Genomic DNA, 27,470 nt, shown 5'->3' on the forward strand with positions numbered 1-27,470 from the left:
TAGTCACCCGTGAAGATTCTTGTTAGAATTGGTCTTCAGCAACCATTCTTGTCTTAATTGGCGACTAACGGGATTGGGTGGTATGGCCAACTGACTTGGTTGACACATGTCATTGTATCCCAGTTCAATGCTCATGCTGTTGACCACTAGATTGTCTGATCAGATTTGATTATTTACAAATTGCTGCCATACAGCTGGAATATTGCTGAGTGCAGGGTTAAACAACAAACAAACAAATAATCAATCTTCAACCGTCAACAAGTAGATCTTGTTTCATGTCTGCAACATTCCAGCCACACCATGGCAGCTGTGGTGACAGCACCTTGTATCACGGCAACTTGTATCATAGCAACATGCATGATGGCAACCTGTATCACAGCAGCGTGCATGACAGCAACTTGTATCAACACCTTGCATGACGGCCACAACACCTTGCATGACGTCAACTTGTATCACAGTACCTTGCATGACGGCACCTTGCATTACAGCAATCTTCCATCTGACCTGGGCAAGGTAATCAGCCATCAACAACTGTCATTCATAATCAACCAGGTGACAATTGTCATCACACAATCCTCAATATTGTCACAATAGAATACTGTTCTACTCCTTGAGGGGTGGTGTATTACCGCAACAATGAAGACAAACAATAACAAATAGTATTTATTAGCATTGTTACTACATACCATGTGAGTGCACCTGTCCAGGGCACCTGTCCGGGCAGTTTGCATCATTAACACAATACCATGATGAGTAGCACCATCTAGGATTATATCTGCACTAAGTAATGACCATCTAAGCACTCATATATATGTATAATACATATCATGTAACATCCAGGGAAATAAGGGTGTGAATAATGGCAAGAAGTTCTAACTGTTCCAACAAATTACAACAAACTCCTGGTGACCCTGCAGGCACTAACACCCAATCTTACACAGCTTGAGAGAAAATGAAGTACTTGACTTCCTAACACCACAGTTGTCATAATCAGAACACCCACTTTAAGAGTGAGTGAGTGAGTTTAAGTTCACGCTGCTTTTAGCAACATTCCAACAATACCATGGCGGGGGACACCAGAAATGGGCTTCACCCACTTTATGACTTCATCACGTATTAGTACCTCCCACAAATAAACAATGCGATTTAGAAAGTCGTCCTAGCATCTTTTACAGTTGCCAAACAACTGACTCAGGTGGCATCTAACCTGGAAAAGCGCTGTCACCCCTTTGTATCACAGAATTTGACAGCTCAGCATTTCAGTTCTCCCAATCATGCAAGGAGGCCTCCCTCATCTTACAAATAATGGACAACTTGTAATACTGATCAGTATTTAAGACACTTTAGAAATGACTATCATGTACACTAAAAAGCCTTTATTGTAAAACATAACATTAAATGCCTACTCTTATTAATTTGTGGACCAATCAAATATTTCAATGGGCACCAGTCAATCATTTCGAAATGGGGAAATCAATTCAATGAATCACCTAAAGGTGGACCAATCAGAATGATCATCTAATGCTGGTCCAGTCAATTATTTCTGGGTGGTTCTCTATCGACCAATAGGCACTGACCATGGTAGGCATTCACTGCCACACTTCCAGTTAGACAATTTACACAGCATTTCAACCACATTAATTCATAAAGAATGGATCCACACTACCTCACAAAATGTGGGTGAAGAGGGTGCTGTACTGAAAACAGTAACTGTTCTAGTATGTGTCCCACTACCTTTTCCAATAAGAGTTACTTCCCTTTGTCCAATTTGACAATATAATTTTATGGGTCCATGAATTAACACCTTACCCAATTAGTCAGGAAGGCTCTTATGATAGCAGATTCAATTCACAGACATATTATCTTACTGGCTATAAAATACAGCTGTATATTTTGCTCACAAAGGACGGTCTGGGTCATGCCATACATTCCAAACAGAAGAAACTACTATCTCAGAGTTTACAAGCCCATTTTGTACGCCCTGCTAACAGCACACATAGCTCTCAGTCTTGCTGAAAAATATCACCATCAGGCCTATTGTCACATTCCTTGCATGCAAGCTCTGACTTTCAGAACTTGTGTTTGGATGTACCGATCTTGGTCTTATTTTCCTTTCCGCCCATGAGTGATGCAATGTACCGGTCCTGCTGCCTCTGTACCTCCAGCTCGCTCACCCTGTACTTGCTGACCCGTACCTGGTCCTGTAACTTGCGCTCCAGGACACGGATCTCCTCCTCCTTCTGGTGTAGCACGCTCTCCTTCTCACTGCACTGTCGGGCGATATCTGACAATACACACCATATATATCACCATCTCCTTCTCACTGCACTGCTGGGCGATATCTGACAATACACACCATATACATCACCACCTCCTTCTCACTGCACTGCTGGGCGATATCTGACAATACACACCATATACATCACCATCTCCTTCTCACTGCACTGTCGGGAGATATCTGACAATACACACCATATACATCACCATCTCCTTCTCACTGCACTGTCGGGCGATATCTGACAATACACACCATATAAATCACCATCTTCTCACTGCACTGTCTGACAATACTGACAATACACATATATATCACCACCTCCTTCTCACTGCACTGCCGGGCGATATCTGACAATACACACCATATACATCACCATCTCCTTCTCACTGCACTGCCGGGCAATATCTGACATTACACACCATATATATCACCATCTCCTTCTCACTGCACTGTCTGACAATACACACCATATATATCACCATCTCCTTCTCACTGCACTGTCTGACAATACACACCATATATATCACCATCTCCTTCTCACTGCACTGTCGGGCGATATCTGACAATACACACCATATACATCACCATCTCCTTCTCACTGCACTGTCGGGCGATATCTGACAATACACACCATATAAATCACCATCTTCTCACTGCACTGTCTGACAATACACACCATATACATCACCATCTCCTTCTCACTGCACTGTCTGACAATACACACCATATACATCACCACCTCCTTCTCACTGCACTGCCGGGCGATATCTGACAATACACACCATATACATCACCATCTCCTTCTCACTGCACTGCCAAACTATATCAGACAACTTGTTTAGCCTCACATCTCCATGAACAGCTGTTGCTGCTGTGACACAAACAATATCAACACACAGAGTCTGACACTTTCACCACTCACCATGACATCTGTTTTCCAGCTGTTGATTCTTTGATGTTTCTTTTATTGCTTTTGTTTTCAGACTTCCAAATCTTAAAAAAATAAAACAAAAATTGAAGATGAATTATAAAGTCCCTCAATGACTGCAGTAGAGATAATTCATTTGTTAATGACTTCAATACAGAGTGGCCTCTTCAGTTAATCCAGCAACATGAAGACTAAAGCCTTGCAACATATTCTTCTGAACATCCTCCTATTAATCCTAATCCTCGTCAACACTCCCAACATTCAGTTAAGATATGGTTAAGTAACTAAAGTCAATGAATTAGGGAGCCAGTTAGTGATAGAATGAGTTTGGTTTAACACCATTTCAAAAAATATATTGCAAGTTGTCACCTTTATAGTCAGAGGAAGACTGAGTTTCAGTGGTTACCACTTGATAGGAAAAAAGTCATTGGTAAAAAAGTCCCTTTTACTGATTTAGTTATTTATTTGACAATATTAACATAGGATTTAGAAAAAAACATGAAGATCAAGGATTTAGAAAAATACATGAAGAAATTATTATAATAAAGACAGATTAAATTATTAAATTGATGTTTGATCTTTTAAACGACATCTAAAAAACATGATGTGCTCACTGATTAAATATCTAAACTTACCCTATATCTGTAGTAAAAACAGTTGTAAGTGTCCCAGTGTGTTTACTGATCACTGATTATACTGGGTTTTTTTAATTGATTGCATCTCACCCAGAACTAGTTACCAGTAGATGGTCATATGTACACCAAACATGCAACTCGAAAAGCCAAGATTGTATGGAAATGTTTTTCTGTACATTTCTTGTTAGAAAATGAAAAGGGGACTTTTTTCCATAGGGCTTTTTTACCTAGGCAAATTTAGGACTTTTTAAATGGTTCTTTTTTACCGAAGTCCTACCACTTTGGTGAGACACACAAACATGGTAAATACGGTGATGACAAACCAAGATTCACAATATCGCCCAAGTCAGGGATCCCAAACTCACAGTCAAATGATCCTGGCACACATAAGGGATGTAACTCTGCACAGCAAAGACAACAGGGCAACTCGTTCTTGAGTGATACTGACAATATTGCACCTACGCATTTTCAAAAGCTGTTTTCTCCCTCTCGAGCTGCTTGGTGAGAACTTCGATCTGACCGAGGGCAAACTCCAGCTTATCTGTTACCTCCATCAGTTTCCCCTTGGTCTGGGCATGCTCCAGTTTCTCGGTCTGAAGAATGCAGTCTCACCATGCTTAAGGCTGTCATATATGTTACAAGTATATCCACACATATCTCCCCTGTGGTTTATTTCTCCTAACACATGTCATGGTATAAGTGACATATTACCCCACACATTTCGGGACATATATGTCATGCAACCCCATACAGATATCCTACATGTCATGTGTCATGATATAACTGACAAACCCCCCTCCACAAGACACATTCATGACATACATGATACAACCCATGATATCCTATATATCATACATGATATAACTGACAACCCCTCAAAGACACATTCATGACATATATGTCATACAACCCCATACAGATATCCTATATGTCATGTGTCATGATATAACTGACAAACCCCCCTCCACAAGACACATTCATGACATACATGTCATACAACCCCATACAGATATCCTATATGTTATGTGTCATGATATAACTGACAAACTCCCCTCCACAAGACACATTCATGACACATATGTCATACAACCCCATATGTTTGTCCTATGTTAGCGTCCTCACACATCATGATATTAGTGGCATATCCCCACAAAATACACATTCACGACATATGTCATATCACCCCATACACTGTCCTAAGTCAGTAAGTGCTCACCACAATTTAGGCAGTGTCTATAGATGGAGTTCAGAGGCTACATTGTAATCCTTTGTTGCTGTTGATATCATTATTATAACATCATATTTCTGAATGGATAGTCCATATTGATAAATAACAGCTGGAGATGCACAAGTTTAAACTTGCAGCCTGGAGTTTGAGTGAGTGATTGAATTTGGCTTTACACCACTTTTAGCAAGATTCAAGCAATATCAAGGCGAGTGACACCAGAAATGGGCTTCACACCTTGTACCCATGTGGGGAATCGAACCCGCCTCTTCAGCGTGACGAGCAAAGACTTTAACCACTAGGCCAGCCCACCGCACCCCCTGGAGTTTGAAACTTACCTCATAATCATTCAAAACCTTTTCATAATCTTCACGTGGTACATAATCTTCCAACATGGACACCTGTTAAATATAATCACATTATATTAATACTTTGTATTTTCAAATTCAGAGAGAAAACATACCACTGAACACACATGACTGAACCAGCGCATAAAATGTCCAAACTAAAGACATTAAAAGTGTCGACAGATAAACCAACCAACTATTAACTTTGTCCATCAGCAGTCAGTGTACACCTATAGATGCAAAATATATCAAAGTAAACATAATATACGACAACAAATCAGAGCTATTTCCATAGATAAGTTCAGCATAACTTTTAGACACAGTACAATATGGAAAGAGAACGACAATACACATCACAATTGTAACATTACAATGTAAAAATCTGGACACTGCTGTACAGTATTCTGGTGACAAGGAAAATCCAACCAACAGAAGCATGGACTCCTTGTATATATGTATATATTCAATGTATATATGTGATGGTAATAAACATTAACTCATGCAGCATTTTGAAGAATGACTTCTAAATACCAGAAGATCATGATGATAATGATGATAAACTTATGTGTCATAAGACAAGAAACTACATAGTGGTGATATCTTTATCATATTTACTGATTCTCTAAAATACTTAATACTTTATGAGGACTTATTGCTCTTTCCCTTGTGCCACTTTCTATTACAAAAGATTTGTCATCGTGTTGAAATATAAACATGATAAATGGTGTGAGTTTTTATTTGGTTCCTTCTTAATAATGGTAATTATTTTCTTCTAGCTACTATTTTACCAAGGGAATAAGTTTGTTTGAGTTGAACATGACATCTTGAAAATCCTTCTATCAGCACCTGAAGTTCTTGCATCTTTGATTGATGCTGTTCTCTGGAGATGAGATTCTCTTTGACAAAGGACTCCTGCTGGCTGACCTGGGAAATATATCAGGGTGTGTTGTAACTTGTATGCCCACTGAACAATATGTTACTATTGTGAGTTGTTATGGTTATATCAGCTCAATGTTATACCAGTGTGGTAATTGTGGGTAAACTGTCAGAAGTAGTGAAGCTACCTCTTTGGTGAAATCTACAGGCATTGGTAGGTGCCCAAGATTATTGCACTGGACAAAAATGTTTGTAGAATTACAAACGTTTGACCACCTGTATCCCCAAATCATGGAAGTCTCGTTATTACCAGCTGATTACACAATTAGAACATCTAACCATTTGAATAAATACAGGCAAATGTTTCAACAATATTACAACATCGTTATCATTTCAACAAGTGCAGAGAATGGCAGCACGAAACAAAATGACTTCAAATTTATCACCAAATCATGAAGTTTGTCACTGCATGTCAAAAGCTCACCGTACATTTTGACTCAGACGTGTTACAACTTCGTTCTGTGCAATAATGATATCCCTCAACTGATTCTGGACAATGAGGTGTGACGGCATAGACGATGGGTACGGCTCACTTCCTCGGCTGGTTTCTCCCGTCACAATACAGTTGGCTTCCCTAACATCGGCAGCCATCTTGAAATTCCCGCATTGACTGTGTGAAGGTGAAGGTCACCAAAGCGGTCAAGGGCGTAGCTTTGACATGCGCGTGCCTGTTGCTAATGTAAACGATGGAGTGAAAATACTTTGGGGCTGTCGGTGGACGACGTACCGGGACATCTGTCGTAACAGATGTGAACATTCTGATATGATGCAGTATTGAAACTATATGTTTTGAAATCAGACATTAACATTATGAGTTTGTAGACTTTATTATCAGAGCTGTCAATTCAAATATCACGATTATGCATTTTTGTTTTGACAGTAGAAATACACATCAAAGCTAAAGTAACAATAAAATCACATAAGTATCTGACGTTTATGTATGTTTATGTATCATGTGATAGTGACAATGTCATAAAATAGTAAATTTATATATTATATTCATATTAAACACAAAAAAGTAAGGTTTGAAAATAACTAAATGACAGAAAGTATGTATTCTGTATTACAATGTTTATAAAGCATTCAGAATCCAGTTGAAAACTACTAAATGAAGTGACATCAATTTGTCTCCCAGCACTGTAAATATTGGTGTAGATTCAAGTGTACTAGTCTCGACATTAAGCTCTTCAGATACCCAGCAAATATTGTCTCTTGTTGCTACTGTTTATATAGTTGCAGATAGGAAGAGAAAAAACTATTGATGAAAATCGAGTAAATATTTTTCCACGTAAATATTGAAAGGTACTATTCATTCATAGAATTCTTGTTGGTTTCATCAATCAGTTTGTAAATAGTCCGGCTATATTATCTACTGTATTTCAGAAAATTTGCAAGATATTAAAATATTTTATTGGAATATCTCATTTTCATTCTCAGTATATTTTGAATATCTAATAATACCAAAATGTCTGTACATTATGATTTCAACTAATAATAGTACAATATATTATTCCTTGAAGATGTAAACTTGTAACAGGGTGTAACCAGAAATAATTTATTTTGGTCCCAAAGTAATTTGACAACTGGAAAACTGTCTAATTTCCTCAGATGTATGTTCTATGATTTCGGAGTGTATTTGTCTCAACAATATAGTAACATGTATCAATCACACCTGCTTATTTCCTCTAAATATTTTAGCATGTTTAAATCACCTGCTTTCAGAGGTATTGTTAACTCGAGATGAGTGTTTTGTGTTCTATGTCAGGATTACATCCAAGTAGTGAGTATCACAGTCCATGTCACTTCCACTGCACAAAGTCAAGTTTCAAATATTCACCCCTCTGAACTGGATAACCCTCCCCTCTTGAAAACACAGCCCACATTGTGTGGATTGTTTTTGTACGAGTTATCAGTGGTGCATCAACAAACCTGCGTAACCAAGCACTGACATGAACTTTGACCTGCTCCACTTCTTAATCACCCATTGTCTTAAAGCATCTAATTAATGTCTACTAATATGCTGTGTAATCTCTTGTTAATCTGTGCTATTTATAGCACAGGCTAGACTGGGGCCAGTCCTTTTTATGGAGATTATGCAGGCACGAACCTGTTGGCGTGTTGATAATTCAATACTCTACCTCCGGGGCCCAGTGGAGGAGTATTGAACCACAATTGATCCAAGTGATCGGCTCTCGGACTGTATTCCTTATACAGGTGTCACTCTTACAGGTGTACTCAAGATTTCGTTATAAGGTGCCAGTCTCCATATTTGCCTCCTTGGGGACAATATTTGTTCTTTGATTGCAGACAGTTGTTTAATGAGGCATGGCTTTGAGACGGATAACGGTTCCTAATTAGTGAGGAAGGGTCATGTTGTCAAACATGAAAGACTAGTGGAGCCCACACTGATCTGTCTCGTTTGATTTGTGGGTCGTAGAAGTCGGTATTTGGGATGGCTCGGACATGTGCCAAGTGGACAGAAAGACAATATGACCACTGACTGGCCCCATGTCAGGCAAGGTGGAGTGAAGGGTTGGACTTGACGGAATTCAAGTGTGCTTGTCAAACTGTAAGGAGAGACAATCTAACACAAAACATAGCTTATCTTCTCATGTCTCCTTGAAAAGAGATCACAGGTGAGGTTTTCTTTATTTTTTGTTGATCTGTATTTGTATATATTGTGTGAAGTTCTGTTTGATATTGTTTGTAATGTTGATGTACAGTTATTCAAGGTGTTTGTTGTCAAAGTTGGCTTTGGTATGTGTTTGTCATGTTTGTCCAGTGTTGTTCTGTTCTGTTGCCCATATGTTTACAGTGTTTGTCTACAATGAGGTTATTGACTTTCCTAATAGTGCAGGGTATATTATCTGTAAGTAAACAGTGTTGTTGGTACATTCTGTGATCATGTATATCTGTGAAATATCTGTGAAAATGTCCCATCTGGAAGTGCAGTAACAGTATATATTTCCTATCTTGTTGACTGGTTAAATGTAGTGTATGTGTTGACAAATCTATCAGGAAAGATATTGTACTACCTGTGTTATAACTCACTTGTATTGTACATGGGCAGAAGGTGTATCTGTATCAGGGAATAGGTAAACTTTTGAAGATTTGTGAACAATACTGCTGAATCATTTCATATAGATCAGGGTAGTAAGTTATATGTAATAGATTCATGTTGGGATCTCAACTATAGTCACACAATGGAGCTAGTCATTACTTTATGACATTTAAGTGGGTCTATTTCGACAGATGGATTCGAAGGTTCATTCTAGATAGTTGATAACAATGTGCTTTTGGATCTAGCTTATTTTTTGTCTAATATTTTATACAGTTTTATAATCTGTGTATGTGGAAATCGATTTCAGTACTAATGTTTTATAGCAATACAAACATTTTATCATGAATGAAATTGTAAATCAAATAAAAGAATGTGTTTGCAAACCTGACTCTCAATGATGAAATCCTCTATTTGGATATTCTAAAAGGGTTTCTGTTTTGTGGTAAACGGTCTGAGAGAAAAGAAGAAAAGATGGCTTGACTTTGATGTTTATCTTTATACGCATGTAGTATATTATAATGTCTAATAGGTAATAATATCTGAATATATTATGGTATGGATTGGTATGTTACAATGTCTAGTATGTAATACTGTCTGGATACAGTATGTTATAATGCCTGTTGTGTTATAAGCATATATGTACTATGTTGTAATGCTTGGCATACAGTTATGTCATGTATGTAATAATGTCTAGATACAGCATGTTAAAATACCTTGTTTTTGTTTAGAATATTATGATGTATAGCATTTATTGCAAGAATACCATGACCTATCTGAATAACTCCAAATGTAATATTCCCTGAAAACAAACGCTTGTCTTCTTCCTTTCAGAATGGATTTTCTCCATGGAATTAGAATGTGTCAATGATAGTTCCTCTGACTTTATTATATTCCAAGTGGACATTTCCGAGTATATGATGGAAATTGGCGCTTTTTCAACATAGCAAACAATTCAGTCACAACTTGATGTGATATCAGTATATCAGAAACATGGATACCCTACAAGCAATGAGTGAAGGTATTGAAGAAGCGTTGTCACTGTTGGAGGTGTTGTCTAGTCGGAGTTCGTGTATCACAGAGCTGGAGTTATGGGCCTTGTGCAGAGAGTGCGCGCTCACATTGGAATACATGCAGAATGAGCCTGATATATACCAAGGGTTGTGTATCACGCCAGAGACTGTCGCCTTCGACCAGACTGGGAGCGTTTGTTTTCTTGATCTTGGAATTGGTGAGTTTTTTCTGTTCTGTTTTTCATAATAAGCATGTCATGTTCAACAGGTTCTTGAAATCAACAGTGAAATGAAAAGCTGATGACAGTATCTCTTGGAAAACAAAATGTTGACATTAACAGACATTATTAATGTCTGACATCTGTTCATATATCACAACTATACATTGATAAAAGGATACATTGATAAAAGGAGGCACAATGCCATCCAGAAAGTGATCAAATGTAACATATATTATATTGTATTGTATTGTATTGTGTTATATCCTTATACAGATTCTAGTACTTTTGTTGGGTTGAGTCCCATCGGGATTCGAGCCCACACACTCAGAGTCAGGCATAAATTAATGTATGATAGAGGTGATATAATAAAATGTTACAATTAATGTCCATGCATTAATACCCAAATGCAATCATGTCAAACATAGCTAACAATTCATTGGGACCAGGATGAGAGAGACATTATTCTACAATCTGAGATGCTTCTGTAGGATGTCCAGAATGCCCAATATGATGTCACCAATATATGACATCATTCCAGCTTCAATGCATCCATGGACATGTCTTGTAAGATCGCATGTCACATGTCTGATTGTCTGTATATACCATTTACCCAAGTCTGGAATGTCGAAGTCCTTCCCAAATACAGCCTTGTAAGAAATATATGTTGTTGAATCAGTTCTGAGGATAACGTTATACCCATGTACAAACCATAAAATAGTCATCAGATTTGTCAGACTGAACTTGACTACTGGTTATGAGGAATATTATTTTTCATAACCAGAGTGATTCTTTCAATGTTAATAAATAACATTACTTTAAAGGGTATTTGGAAAATATCTGGAACTGATTTTAAACATTATGGTCGTTCAGTTGGTACAAAAATTTTTATCGGTGATGGATTATAACCCAGCAGGACCTCAACTCTCATTCTGAGCAGAGAAAGTATTTGCCCTCCATGAAATGGGAGAATGTAATTAGCCTGATTTCAGTTCAGACATGTTTGTGTCTGTTTATTATGTTCATGTATTGTAGCTCACATTAACATTAACGCACCATGCACCTCACACCATCACACCACACATTGATCACATCACACACACACACACCCATCACACACCACACCACATCACACCTCACACACACATCACACACCACATCACGCACATCACACCATCACACCAAAGCTAATACAAACCAACATATCACACGCCAACACACTCCAGAACACTCCCAGTACTGTTAAATTATCCACCTTTTCAGTCAGCTACTGTTAAGTCATGTAAACTATGCAGCCAGCTATTAATTTCCCCACCAGTTTGGTTGAAGCTGGGTAGATTGTTGCTACTGAGGAAACATGACCAGGCCATGCATGGATGATTCTCTTCATTGGCTGGATCAAAGTAGCTAATATTTCTTTCAACGCTTTGGTCACTGAAACCTTAATCCATGATTATCAGGAGATTATCAGCTCTGTGTATTACACAAACTCCAACCAGAAGTCGAAGATTATGTTACTTTTAGTTGTAAGAGGGTTCACAATGATGCCAGTTAATTATAGACTAAAAACTCTTACTGCAGAAAGCACCTTGACTCTTGCATTATAAACAATGTTCTACAATGAACATTATTTTCTCAACAAATTGTTTTAACTGAGGCACTTAAATCATATTTGTTAATGTGAAAAATATTATTTTTACAGAAAGAAATGTTATCCTTGACAACTGATTCATTGATAAGAATATTCAGAGAGGATTTTTCAACTTTCATATTATTCTGCTAAGATTATTTCCTTGATGTGAGTCCAGAACATAAATTATTCACTATCTCCTAAGTCTGCCTCCTAAATGAATACAAAGATTAATTACACCCAATTGTAGAATGATTTGGCAAGTTTTGATTGCCTCAGCTCCAGAAAACATTGTCCTCTGTCCCATTTGGAATTAACATTTTACCAATATTTTCAAGATAAATATTTTTAAATAAATGTGAGCCCCATCTCTCTAAAACCTCACCTCATGTTATTTGTAAATAACTTGTGTCTGACTGCTTCAGGGAAGCTGTAGCAAAACAGAATTTGGCATCTTGTGTCTTCTTTGAAAGAAAAAATATTAGGATAAATAAGATTTAAATAAAAATAAAAATAGGATACCTTCTGCCTTTTGACATGATGATCTAGATTATTTTAAGCCTGCCTAATGTTCGGGACAGAAATAAGCATGCTGAATGAAATCATCTTAGTCATGGTACAATACATACAGTAGAATAACAGTGATCTGTGAAGTCTCTGAACACGCCCTCACAGTCGCAGATACACCTGACTGACCTCTGACCTGCTTCAGTGAGATCACTACAAGATAACCCTGAGAACTGGGATGGATGTATTTATTGGGATGTAATAAACGTATCTACCCATCGGATGTAGCAGAGATGCAGTGGAGGTAGGTGAGACGATGCTGTAACGTGAAGAACTGCCATTAGGTAGGCTACAGAAGATTGGTGAAGTCAAAAGTTTAGTCTGTATATTACCTGAAGACACCTTGTGTAATTGTGTCACTGTGTAATCAGTGTGTTGTTAGTAGCCTGTGGTATTTTGACAACAGATTCCGAGATAGCAGAGTCTGGAATGTGAGGGTTCTACATTAGGTCATTAAGCTTGTTACTTATATTTCTGGTTCCTCATCAATTGTAGCATTTAAGTTAAAATATAGAGGTTATGGTAGTCATAGCAAAGAGACAACATTTTGAAATGGGGCCTCTGAAATTATAAAAAAACAAGCACTGTTAAGAACCGCTCGCACACTCACTCACTCACTCACTCACTCACTCACTCACTCACTCACTCACTCACTCACTCACTCACTCACAGAGAGCTATATACTTTGAGATAAGAGAGATTGAGATGGTGACTTAACTACTGATGTTGTATTCAAGATGTAAGAACAAGCCAGTTGAGTACTTGTCAGTCATGGCTTGTTCAAATCATAAGGGGTGGTGGAGTAACCTGGTGGTTAAAGCATCCGTTCGTCACGCCGAAGACCTTGGTTTGATTCCCTACATGGGTGCAATGTTTGAAGCCGATTTGTGGTGTCCCTCGTTGTGATATTGTTGGAATATTGCTAAAAGCGGCGTAAAACTACACTCACTCAACTCTTACATTCATGAAGAATGTAATCTGGTTAGATGAGTACTCGAAATCCAGCTAAGCTGATGAAGTGGGTAGTTACCTTTATGAAATGGAGACACTGTACCTGGGATAATTCAGAACAGGCTGTGTCACCATAACCATAAGTTGGTCATGTTCTGATTCTGTTGGCAGATCAATCATTGTCTCAGTCTGAGAATTAGAATTAATTACCTTTTCCTCTGCAGCCATTAAAAACAGATTCCTCTCCTCTGTTGTACTGCCAATGACAAGATGTATTTGGTCTGTTTAAATTGACAAATGTTGTCAATGTTTAGTCAAAGGATTTGGGTGATATCCAAGATGAGGCTGTAATTTGTTTAATTTCTTTTTGTCCTGTCCTATTGTGGGAAAAAATTGTTTAAGTATTTCAGTGCAGCACACAAAAGATTTAACTTGTTTTTCCAAGGTAATCTTTAAAAAAAGTTAATTTAAAGTGAGGCTAACAAAGTTAAGACCAGCTGACGCTATTATTTTACAGATTTACTTTGTCATTAAAAGGCAGGATATTAAAATATGTGAAACAGTTGCAGTTAAATTCCTGCTTAAACTTGAAATAAAATTCCAACAACTTTAGAAAAGCAGTGAAAACTAATTTTGAAGTACATGTGACAATTATATATTCAGTAACATTGTTTCTCAGCCATAGTCTACTACTACTACTACTACTACCATGACGACACCTACTACTACTACTACTACTATTACTACTACTACTAAGTAGAGTTTTTATTTTTATCCTATTTGCATTAAATATTAAGTAATGGTGCAAAAGCAAAGCATCTCTTCACTTGGGAAATCACCAGAAACAATCATACTTATTAGTGCTGTGTTAATTAGTTATTATTTGAAGCACGGTAATTAGACACTTAAATAGGATTATGTACTGTAAACAGATATACTGTATAAGTTAGTGTATTGATTGTAATGATTATACATTTTCCTAAGACTACGATGTCCACTCACCTGTGACGTTCATCATGCTTACCTTGACGACTCAGGTGAAAGTGGTTAATTAACACTAACGAAGTTACATTTACATAATTAATGGTCAACTGTAAAAGTAAATTTCTTTTCAGACATCCCAACAGGGATTGTAAGTGGTTAGTGTCAGTTCTCTGACAAATCAATAGTGTCGTTGTGAATGAGATGGTATGACTTTGCAGGTGGGTAACGATTACCCCACAGTACTCCATACTACATTGGTTATACCTGGGCAAGGTGTGTTACCTGGTATCTGGACAACACATACCATTTATGGAGGAATCTTAAGCAGGACAGTGTTTTACTGGGAATAGCTATTATTGATGAATCATGACATGTACTAGGTAAACTGAGTTTGTGTACAGTTTCAGTGTTTTAGTGTACATTATGGCCGGCACTGCTTCCAGAACTGCTAATATTGTAACTGCTGTGGGAAATAAACATGCAGTTTAAATCACTCTTTGTAAAAAAATATTTATCATCATAACTTGATATTGATCTTTTATTGGTATTATTGAAACTCAGTATTTTGAAGGAATATTTTACAAAGGACCAGTATAGCGGCATGTCATATGAACCTCTTCACGGACTTTGAGAATAGCCTGATGACAAACACGGGGCTTAGGGCAAGCATTAAACATAATTGCCTGATTGATGCTATTGTTGGCTGATACCAAGGTGATTGTTGTCTTGATTGTCTCCTATACCTCTCATGTTCAGCCCCTCATGCATATGTTAATGATCGAAGCACTAATGTGCCACTTGACCATCCTGGCAAGCAGGCGGCAAAGTGTCCGACACCCTGCTGGTGCTTGTATAGATAATCTCATTGTGTCTTTTAATATCAAATATATCAACACAGATCGATGAGAGTTTAAAACTCACACAGAAAGAATTGAAGAACCATTTATTGTGAACATGACATAAAGTCATTGAGAGATCGCCACAATAAATTTGAGTCGACGAAGCAAATTGTTGACAAGGCAGTAAAATAAATATGATGACACATTTCTCAAGTTTTCCATTCTTGTTGATATAACTGTGTGACATTATGTAATTAATGTCCACAACAAAAGATCAAAGAGTTTATGCACTTCTATGTGAGGCTCAGAGCTGATCAGCCAGCTCTCAGGTGACAACCATCTTAGAGCTTAGAGCTATATTGGAACCTAATGTATTAAGATGTATTAATGTATCTTTGAATCCAGTAATAGGGGCGGTTGTTAAGGCATTTGCTCGTCACACTGAAGGTTTGATTCCCCACATGGGTACAATGGGTGAAGCCCATTTCTGGTGTCTCCTGCAATGATATTGATGGAATACTGCTAAAAGCGACATAAAATCCAAGTCACTCACTCACTGAATCCGGTCATAGACAAGGGCATGTGTGGCTGTGTCGTTTGAGGCACTGCAGGTTACTGTGCAGTGTTGTTTCCTTGGACACCAGACACCTTTGATATTGGCATCAGGTTATGGTTAATCCTGATCATGTTTCTCACTGTCACACAGTGATAGCTCTTGGAAATTGGGGCCTCTGAAATTATGGAAAAATAGAAAAGCACTGTTAGGAAATGACATTTCAGCTGGAATACATTACGGACCTACTTTTAGTTTTTGGAATGAGATTGATTGTTACTTAGTTAGACTTCTGTATCATCTCTCATGCGTTTAACCAGTGGTTTATGTGGCCATGTTCTGATTATAACAGGGTCACGTTTTATATCAGTCTGTGACTTGATATTATGTCTTCTCATAGAGCAAGTTTATAGTGAGAGATAGCAGAGATTGAGATTTATTACTCTCCCGTAGAAGATACTGCAGTGGAATATTTTTACGTCAATATTACACTGGTGTAATACCGCTAGACGCATGACATCATAATGGTTTGCAGTTATGACGTCACAATGCTAATACCTCTGTCACAATGGTATTAGACCTTGCTTGACTCGCAGAAAGCTGAGAGTCATCACACTGTAGGCAGTTTATATCAATTTATGTTGGAGAGTAATAAACAGAATACTAAACTCGCTTTTGCTCGTTTGATACCAAATCATAAACTCGTTTAATAAAAAAGGTATTACACTGAAGGTCGTTTAGTATCCTCTATGGTAACAACAACACTTTGGTGACAAATGTCTGTAGGGTGTTTTCTGTGGTAGGTTACAGATTCAACACACTTGATTATCAAGGATTAGAATCCCATGAAGTGTTCTGTCTGAGGGACATACTTGTATCTAGCATCATCAAAGACAATCTCTCATTAGACAAGAGCCTTCAGGTGTGCTCTAGAGGGATCTTGATGATTACAGGTATATAGATAACTATTACTTACATCCACAAGGTGCCTGAGGCACCCTGTCGTTCATGAGACTTGTAATAATACCATTTCCTGACTGGTCCAGCCAGCCAACTGTTGTTGACCTCCGCTCAGCTACCTGTTATGTCAGTACCCTTTATGTTTATCAAGGCTTATGCAGGACCTCTAACCCCCCTGTAATTACCTGGAAAACATTTAGATGATATCTTCTCTGTTTGTTAATGTCCATGGTTGCTGACATGTTGTAGTCAGTGTTCTGTACATTGCTGCCAGAGATTGCTAACCACAGACATAAAGATGGAAACGATTTCCTTAATCACATGTTGTAGTCAGTGTTCTGTACATTGCTGCCAGAGATTGCTAACCACAGACATATAGATGGAAACGATTTCCTTAATCACATGTTGTTGTTCTGGGATAAATTATCAGAGAGAATTACATAAAACACAATTCATTAGTTTGTCAATGAAAAAGCATGTTTTATCATCTTGAGATATGCTGAAAACAAAATAAAATACTGCCATTAGATTTGCAGTGCAAAAGAAAGGGTAGAGTCATAATATATAGAACATATAGAGAATCTCACCCAAGTGTCTTTTGATATCAAATATATCAACAAGTTCATGAGGCGCCGAGGATCATAGCATTTGTCAGGAAGCATTGTACATCAAATCTTTTCATGTCAAAAAATGATATCTCCATTAGATTGAGATATCGTCGTGAACAAGTTCATCGTCATAGCATTGTCAGGGCATTGATATCTACTGTGGAACACTGTGGAACACAGTTTTGGATGATAAATGTTTATATTTGAGGCTTTTTTAACAGAGAGGAATGATGATCTATTCATACAAGCACATGCATTAAAATGAGATTTTATCTGTAGTGAAAGTGCCATTGAAACTAGTTGGAATCCAGTCCCAGCGAACATTATGTAGGAATGTATGTAGGTGTGTCTGTTGTGTAACATGTCTGTTCTTCATAAGTGAAATGTCTTTGACCGTATCCCACATCCGGGATATAACTGGTTACTCTGGTTCTTCAGGCATCACAGACATAGCTACATGTCATCTGCTCCAGATACAGAGGCTGGGTTATACTGATACATGCAACTGGTTTCAACTCACAAGTATATCAGGTTCAAACACTAGGTCATTGAAGTATCTAGTCTCCAGAGCTGAGCTTATGACTGAAAGTATAGAGAAATAGCATGTCTGATAACACTATATGTTTATCATCTGTTTACTTGTAATGATACAATGTGATAATTTCCCAAAATGGTTTTCACGGTTTAATATCATGTGAGTGACCATGTGAAATGTATTGAACCTTTATTGTTGTTTGTAATAACTCTAGATTCATTTATTGCAATATTTGGTTAATTCATCTACCACCTTATAACATTAACCGTTTGTGCAGAACCTTCAGTTCTGGTAGCTGCATGGTACAGAACAAACATCTGAACACAACATTATGTCTGAAGTATAGTTTCTAAACAATAAAGTCAGACATGTATGATATCAGACAAAATGGCAGATACTGTTTGATGTCAGACCATCTGATTGGTCAGTCATATTAACCGACTGACAAGTGCAGGATGGTAGGTTTATTGAATTACAGTTTACTATCCGGAATGTCTAGGTTTGGAAGTAAAAGTTCTACAGGAATTGACAACTCACACACAATTAGGGAATTTGAAAAGCACTCCTTTGTTACATTCCATTTATCCCAACTACGGTGTAAGTAGAATCCGGAGATGTTCGTGTCACAACTCATTTCATTTGAATGAACATGAGATTTCATCACATATTATGGCTTAAAAATATGTCAGTAGACAAACGTCTGCTGTTTCTTAGTTATCACGTTATTAATGAACATTAATAGTGTGAAATATTGAATTGTGTGAAATATTGATGAATTTGTTTACATCAACAGGGTTTTACGGGATGCGTGATTCCTGCATATTGGATGCAGAAATTTGATGATGTACCCCCAAACTAAAATCATGTGGGAAATCTTCTGGGAAAGAACTTTATGAATTTGTAATGAAATCCCATATTAAAATATAAACATTCTGTTTACAATCATTATTCTAATGACATAGGAAACTAACACATATTATAGCATATAATCATTATCAAATGGGAAGCATCAATGATCATTGATTTCATGCAAATTGATGGACTCCCAAATTTCGAAATGGACTCTCAAAAAATATGCCCTGAGTCCCCAGGACTCCCAGTTTTGAAGAGCTATGTAAAACCCTGAACAATATTTATATCATCTGATACTAAATAAGGATAGCACTTTTAGGCTATAACTGTATCTTCTCCTGTTAAATGACAGAGTCTTCCATACTTATGTTGTATTTACAAGTGCCTCCAGCAGAGCTGATGAAGATGGAGAATGTCCTTGACATTGCGATGTGGTCATAATGGTGTGTTGGCATCAGTACAATAACAATTACCTCCCTTGATGTGTCAGGTGTCATCTACATCTTCTCCCCTTCAACTGCTGATGGTCGTCCCATCAGACCGGCTGTCACAGATACTACATTCCACAGCACTACTCACCAATGTACAGTCACAATGGTCATTATTCTGGTCAATCTACATTGTTTGGTACACGGTGTTTACATTCACACATGGATGTTCTTGTCTGAACAGTCTTGAATAAATGCAGCAGCTTAAAGCTCTGATCTTCTCGTCACGGTCAGCTGAGCTATTTCATGATTTTGGGGTATTATGTAAGAAAGTACTTTGGGTAATGTTGCTTCAAAGAAGGATGGAAGGGTAAAACCTGGTGAATACAGCCCTACTCCCATGCACACATATGCACTCACTCACTCACTCACTCTCACTCACACAATCCGGGGTAGAATAGGTCTTCAGCAACACATGCTTGCCACAAAAGGTGACTATGCTTGTCGTAAGAGGCGACTAACGGGATTGGGTGGTCAGGCTCGCTAACTAGGTTAGCACATGTCGATTCGGCATAAAACTTCACTCACTCACTCACTCACTCACTCACTCACTCACTCACTCACTCACTCACTCACTCACTCACTCACTCATGCACACACACACACGGGTAAAAAATTAGGGCAGGGACTGAAGATCCTCTGGTCAAAAGAGGATATTGATCAGATGATGATGTCTGTCTAACTGGTGATGATTCTGATAATCCACATTATCATGAATGTTGGTAGACTTCATAATGCTAAGATTACCTATGTCAAACAGGTAAACAGGGGATAAGGATAATGACAAATTACACCTGTCCATCTACCTGTCTCAGGTGTGTGTTTCCTGTATGAAGTTATACATGGCTGAGTAATTAATTTCTTGGTATACCTGTATATACCTGTCACTGACAGGGTGTTTGATAGCTTGACAGGAAATCTTGTAGCTGGTGACATGTGTCTCCTGGGACACTGTCATTGTATTGCATCAATTGTAACAGTCTGTTTCAGGAATGATTTATTTCTAATTACCATACCTGCAATAAGAAGTGCCCTGCACGCTAAGAAAATTGAAGGAAAGCCAGTTACTAAAACCAAACACTGATTTAAGTTTGTTGTCATTAATCAATCGGTAGTTAACAAACTAGGCAATTATATGAGCCTTCTACTCTGCTGTTTTTTCTGTGAGAAATTTGAATGATACAAAAACGTCCATGCCAGAATGTTGGAATATCATTGTATATCGTAATATTTATGTATCCGTAAAATTGTCTTGTTCATAGTGTCTGGATGCACATTTATTAATATCGATATACTAAATTATTAAATCACTGACACAAAAACATTTACATGTATTAAGATCACCATGGTATAAATGGCCTATATATACAATATTCACTTTTAAGTTGATTAATTGCAAGAATAGAAAGGACACTTTGTCTATAATGCAGAATAATTAATTTTGTTAGGAATCATTAAATAAATACAGAGGTACAGATAAGCTGCGTATCTGTGTAAATTACATAAATATTTATGTGAAAACTCAATTCCTATTAAGTCTATTGCGTACAAGTACGCTTGAAGTTTTGTAAATACTCAATAAATGTGATCTTACATGCGTACACACATAAATGTCAAATCGTAGCTTGCGTACCAATGGATAGATAAAATACCTGAAGTATACTGAGAGGTTCTATTTCAGGACATGAACTTGACAACTTGCAGTCTTTCTTATCGTTTCCCATATTACAGATCAAATGTAAATCACAAACACTAACATTTAATCTTTATTATATTTCTAAAATTAATGGAACCTGGAAAAATACACAATTTAGATTGAGTGAGGTGAGTACAATTTATTTCGTTACTCAAAGGAAACTTAGTATACCCAATTGAGATGAACACAAGCGAGTACATAACTCAATGACCCAAAAAGTTATCTGTAGCTCTGTAAATATATCCTGATACTTTTGAGTTGATATATATATCAATATATTTTCTAATCAATGACCTGTCTGTGTGACTTGTGAAACTGTATGTTGTGCCACTCTATGTAACTGTTGACCTATATCCAACCCGTGACAAACCCTGGCAGCGAGTGTGATTCATATCATTACATTGCACTCAACATGTGTCAGATACCACTGCTGCTTTCAACTGAAATAATTACAGACTTTTAAAATGTATTACCCATGGACTACTAAATGTACTCAGCTTCCAACAGAATGCATGTAATATCACTTAATGTTTCACTGCAACATGTCTGTCTGGTTAAACAATGCCTGTTGCCTGTCATGGGCTGATTTATAGAGACCAGAGTGCCTCTCATGCTCAATGGGTAATGTCATTTAGGACTGAATAAGCCTTTCTTATGAGTGGTTAGTGTTTTTTATATTGTAGATGAATGATATCTGGGTGTGATGAAATACCTGTGCATCATGGCAATTTATGCTACGCAGGTGATTCTTATTCCGTGTAGCAACACTCTGTTGATTCTGTTTGCAGCTTTAGGCTGTTTAAATAAATTGTTTGATTTTCATGCAAATAATAAATAAAATGTGAATCAGGAGATACTTTATCTTTAACCGGATGTATTTTTTTGGTATTTTGTTTTATCAAATACAAACTTTTCTAGGCATATGTCTCCCTATCATCACATAAATCATGTATGGTTATCTATAAATAGACTATTGCAGGTATTTCAATTAAGGGAAGAAGGTGACACAACCAACAATTGTTGTGATCTGTGTACTGAGATCAACATAATGGTGTGAGGCAGGGGTCGTGGAATAGCTGGAGATGAAAGTCTATTACCGCAACAACTTTGGTTCTAATTCAGTTAGAAGTTGTATCCAATATCCCATTAACATACAAGTTCCCTACCCACAACAAAGAACAAATTGATAAAACCTGTAAAAGTGGACTTTAAAGAAACGTGCTTTGATGAAATGTTATGTTTGTATCGCAAGGTGATTGTGACACAAGATTAGTTTTTGGCTGTTAACCTATAACTTATTGCAAGTACTCATGTCTCAGTTACTTGATATATCAGCTGCCTCGTCACTTCATCAAGGCTGGTTTTATAGTGCCAGCCCACTGAGATACCATGCCGCAGTAAAGCATGAATACCCCACTCAGACACATTATACTGACTCCAGGCCGACCAGTCCTTGTACTACTCATTAATGCCTAGCGCCAGGCAGGGACCAACAAATACCATATTTTAACGTCTTTTGGTATGGCGGCGGTCGGGGGTCTAACCATGACCTTCAGCTCTCGGACTGGCAGCTCTAACCACTACACCACGGAGGTTCATTAAACAAGGATATTTCCAATATTGCATGAAACCCCAAACTAGTTGTCATATGTATAAATAAGGCAATTTCCTCATCATCCTTGATTATATACATATGCATAGTATCATGCCTTTGTTTTAACAGAAACCATTTTCGGTATATTTTGTCTGACTTCTAAAGCTAAAATTTTTAAAACAAAACAAAAAAGAAGAACATATAGTTATATAAATATTTGTCTTCAATTATTATTTTGAGATGCAGAGAACTTTTCTGCAAGATATACATGAATTAATTATGATATAACTTGCTAACATGGCTCAATAATATGAATTTGTAAACTAATATGTACAATGTTTTTGAAAACCTGTCTATGTTCAGTGTGTCACTATATCAGAATATTTTTTCAATCAGTATAAGAATACTGATATATTCAATCAATGCCAGCCAGAGTGACCGACAATTGTAACTGTATCAAATTAAAATTCATAGACCTAACCTGGGTATGAATTTGACACCCTCAGTGACAGAACTGTATGAATTATGAATATAAGTAAACAACAAGAGGGCTGTATACTCCACACAACTTGTGTTTGGCACCGACATTGATCAGCATATTGGTCCATAACTCACACAATAGTCTAGTGTGTCTTTCCAGTTCATCGAACCGGGTCATGGGGAAATACAACACACTGGTGTTAGCCTAATGGTGGGCTCATTCAACTCGAGGATTAGCCCTGTGTAATGTGTTACTGATATTACCGTAATTACTCTGGTAATAAAACCTTGTACATAAAACTACTGTAAAACTTGTACTAAAAAAAAAAAAAAATGGGATTATTTGCTTCTACTAAATACATTTTGTTTACTACAACTTTATTAATACTTTCAAAGAAATATGAGTTCTAAATAATTTATTGGTCTGGATTTCAAAAAGCATCAGCTGTTACTCCCTAACTCACTCTTGATTTACGACTCAAAAACACGTCTGACAAGTGATCATTAATTATTTATTTTCATACAAACAACTATATATTTGGTATTTTTTTGCTTTTGACACTAGTGAGTGAGTGATTGAGTGTGGATTTACGCTGCTTTTAGCAATATTCCAGCAATACCATGGCGGGGGACACCAGAAATGGGCTTCACACCTTTTGACAATAGATTAAATATGGTAGTATGTGTACACAACAACTTTGCCTGTTCAACAAACGTTAACTTTGCTGAAATAACAATTTTCAGTACTGAGTTACCTACCCTTGTGTGTGTGATACAGCCTGAGGGTTTACGTGAGCAGAGAAAGAGGTTGCTGTGAGACTTCATAAGTCTGACATATTATCTCTATAACCAATGAGTAGGGTGAGTGAGTTTAGCTTTATGCTGCACTCAGCAATATTCCAGCCATATGGCAGCAGTCTGTAAATAATGAGTCTGGACCAGACAATCCAGTCATCAACAGCATGAGCATCGATCTATGCAATTGGGAAGCGATGACATTTCAACCAAGTCAGCAAGTCTGACCACAGCGATCCGTTAATTAAGCCTCATCACGACAAGCATGGGTTACTGGAGATCAATATTCTAACCGGACCTTCACAGTTTATAACCAGTTAGGCCTAAATTACATTGTGTTTGATATATTAAAGAGGTTAACAGATTTGCAAAACAAATTATTATCATTCATTTTAGTGTACAGACAAGCTTTAATGATATTTTAGAAACATTACATTGATTTGAACATTAAGGTTTGTTCAGTTTGGATTGATTCAAATATATTGCAGGCATATACATTGAGCAATAAATGTTTAATGGATTTACAAACTGTATTGTGGAAATATTCCAATTAACACCTGTTGTTTAGTGTTTTTTAGACATCACATGAAGGGTTTAAAATGTAACTTGGTATCAGATACATTGATTAACTCCACATACCTGTGCACACCTGGCGGCCAGGTGTACAGCTGGGATTGCTACAATGTTACCTGTGTTTAATGGTCCCTGTTCAGGTATGTTCAACTTACTATCAACTATGAGTTTCTTCAGTAAATCGTAAGAAGGCTTCACTGATATATAATTAATGGCTGGGAGTGAGAAGTCACTGTTCTGTATGTCACGATCAGGAATAGTAACATCTGTTTTGTGTTCAGATAAAGATACTAAAACAATATGACATTCTTAACAGTGTGACAATGTGTTATATCAACCTATTCCGAAAAGCATATTTAAAAAGTTAATTCTGTGATTGAAAACATATCACAAAGTTAATTCTGTGATTGAAAACATTTATGTAATTTTCATATCTACTTCCTAAAGGTAATATAAGAAACCCTCATTCTTTCATATTGCTACAGACGTCGCCATATGAGCGAAATATTCTCAAGCACGACGTTAAACCCAATTTCATTTCACCTCACATTGCTACAGTTAATCTGAGTCAGATTAGCTACAGCAATGTGACAATTTGGTGTTCTTCTACCTCTTTAGAATATGATATTACTTTTATAAAAGTTAAAGACCTCAAAGCAGTATAACATGAATGAAAATAATTATTTATGGCATAAAAAATATTAACTTAACTAAAGCCATTTAGGAATGACTTAAGTAATATTGGCTACTGAGAAAGGTGTTCTTTTTCTTGAGATAATTTGAATAGATATTCTGTTATGGCAACTGCGGAAGCCTGGTCTGGGTAAAGTCATACATGTATTGACTTCCACTACAATTGCCAGTGTTATCAGCAGGACTTGACCCTCACTCTGACAGTAATGTGTTTTGAAATAGTCACCATAAACTGCCCGCTGGTTTTATAGTGCCAGCCCACTGAGATACCATGCCGCAGTGAAGCATGAATACCCCACTCAGACACATTATACTGACTCCAAGCTGACCAGTCCTTGTTGTACTGATTAATGCCGAGCGCCAGGCAGGGACCAACAAATACCATATTTTAACGTCTTTTGGTATGACGCGGTCGGGGATCGAACCCGCGACCTTCCGCTCTCCAGGTGGACGCTCTAACCACTACACCACGGAGGCGGTTCATTAAACAAGGATATTTCCAATATTTCATGAAGCACAAAACTAGTTGTCATATGTATAAATAAGGCAATTTCCTCGTCATCCTTGATTATATATATATGCATAGTATCATGCCTTTGTTTTAACAGAAACCATTTTCGGTATATTTTGTCTGACTTCTTAAACTAAATTTTTTTTAAACAAAACAAAAAAGAAGAAAAACATATAGTTATATAAATATTTGTCTTCATTTATTATTTTGAGATGCAGAGAACTTTTCTGCAAAGATATACATGAATTAATTATGATATAACTTGCTAACATGGCTCAATAATATGAATTTGTAAACTAATATGTACAATGTTTTTGAAAACCTGTCTATGTTCAGTGTGTCAATATTTCAGAATATTTTTCAATCAGTATAAGAATACTGATATATTCAATCAATGCCAGCCAGACTGACCGACAATTGTAACTGTATCAAATTAAAATTCATAGACCTAACCTGGGTATGAATTTGACACCCTCAGTGACTGAACTGTATGAATTATGAATATAAGTAAACAACAAGAGGGCTGTATACTCCACACAGCTTGTGTTTGGCACCGACATTGATCAGCATATTGGTCCATAACTCACACAATAGTCTAGTGTGTCTTTCCAGTTCATCGAACCCGGGTCATGGGGAAATACAACACACTGGTGTTAGCCTAATGGTGGGCTCATTCAACTCCGAGGATTAGCCCTGTGTAATTTGTTACTGATATTACCGTAATTACTCTGATAATAAAACCTTGTACATAAAAACTACTGTAAAAACTTGTACTGAAAAAAAAAAAAATGGGATTATTTGCTTCTACTAAATACATTTCATTTACTACAACTTTATTAATACTTTCAAAGAAATATGAGTTCTAAATAATTTATTGGTCTGGATTTCAAAAAGCATCAGCTGTTACTCCCTAACTCACTCTTGATTTACGACTCAAAAACACGTCTGACAAGTGATCATTAATTATTTATTTTCATACAAACAACTATATATTTGGTATTTTTTTGCTTTTGACACTAGTGAGTGAGTGATTGAGTGTGGATTTACGCTGCTTTTAGCAATATTCCAGCAATACCATGGCGGGGGACACCAGAAATGGGCTTCACACCTTTTGACAATAGATTAAATATGGTAGTATGTGTACACAACAACTTTGCCTGTTCAACAAACGTTAACTTTGCTGAAATAACAATGTTCAGTACTGAGTTACCTACCCTTCTGTGTGTGATACAGCCTGAGGGTTTACGTGAGTAGAGAAAGAGAGGTTGCTGTGAGACTTCATAAGACTGACATATTATCTCTATAACCAATGAGTAGGGTGAGTGAGTTTAGCTTTACGCTGCACTCAGCAATATTCCAGCCATATGGCAGCAGTCTGTAAATAATTGAGTCTGGACCAGACAATCCAGTCATCAACAGCATGAGCATCGATCTACGCAATTGGGAAACGATGACATTTCAACCAAGTCAGCAAGTCTGACCACGCGATCCGTTAGTCGCCTCATACGACAAGCATGGGTTAC

General features: G+C 37.1%; 2 protein-coding genes across 4 annotated transcripts in view; one reads left to right on the forward strand and one right to left on the reverse strand.

The window, feature by feature from the left end:
- Positions 1-650: 650 nt before the first annotated feature.
- LOC124274590 (spermatogenesis-associated protein 24-like) lies at positions 651-6,949 on the reverse strand. Of its 3 annotated transcripts, XM_046709955.1 has the most exons (7): positions 6,779-6,949; positions 6,260-6,337; positions 5,405-5,467; positions 4,304-4,434; positions 3,201-3,271; positions 2,026-2,284; positions 651-1,937 (listed from the first exon to the last, which is right to left on the reverse strand). In XM_046709955.1, exons 1-6 carry the CDS (start codon positions 6,938-6,940, stop codon positions 2,070-2,072), a joined length of 720 nt encoding a protein of 239 aa, XP_046565911.1. In that variant the 5' UTR covers positions 6,941-6,949; the 3' UTR covers positions 651-1,937; positions 2,026-2,069. The 3 variants fall into 3 exon arrangements, with proteins under 3 accessions (XP_046565911.1, XP_046565910.1, XP_046565912.1); XM_046709954.1 differs by having other exon boundaries at positions 651-2,284; XM_046709956.1 differs by lacking the exons at positions 651-1,937; positions 2,026-2,284 and adding an exon at positions 2,801-2,895.
- Positions 6,950-12,961: 6,012 nt separating this feature from the next.
- LOC124274589 overlaps positions 12,962-27,470 on the forward strand; it is a 47,697-nt gene continuing 33,188 nt past the window's right edge. Inside the window, exon 1 of the mRNA XM_046709953.1 lies at positions 12,962-13,079. The gene's annotated coding sequence lies outside the window, so the exon portion shown is untranslated. The remainder of the gene's footprint in view (positions 13,080-27,470) is intronic.

This window comes from Haliotis rubra, unplaced genomic scaffold, assembly GCF_003918875.1.
Source record: "Haliotis rubra isolate DU_JTF1 unplaced genomic scaffold, ASM391887v1 Scf192, whole genome shotgun sequence".
NCBI lineage: Eukaryota > Metazoa > Mollusca > Gastropoda > Lepetellida > Haliotidae > Haliotis > Haliotis rubra.

Bases quoted from the DNA above. Each gene is read 5' to 3' on its own strand.
- LOC124274590 (XM_046709955.1), bottom strand. From the start codon at position 6,940: ATGGCTGCCGATGTTAGGGAAGCCAACTGTATTGTGACGGGAGAAACC. The intron at 6,338-6,778 runs GTACGGTGAGCT...TATATTTCCCAG, and splicing joins TAACACGTCTGAGTCAAAAT to GTCAGCCAGCAGGAGTCCTT. The intron at 2,285-3,200 runs GTGAGTGGTGAA...GTGTATTGTCAG, and splicing joins GCTGGAAAACAGATGTCATG to ATATCGCCCGACAGTGCAGT.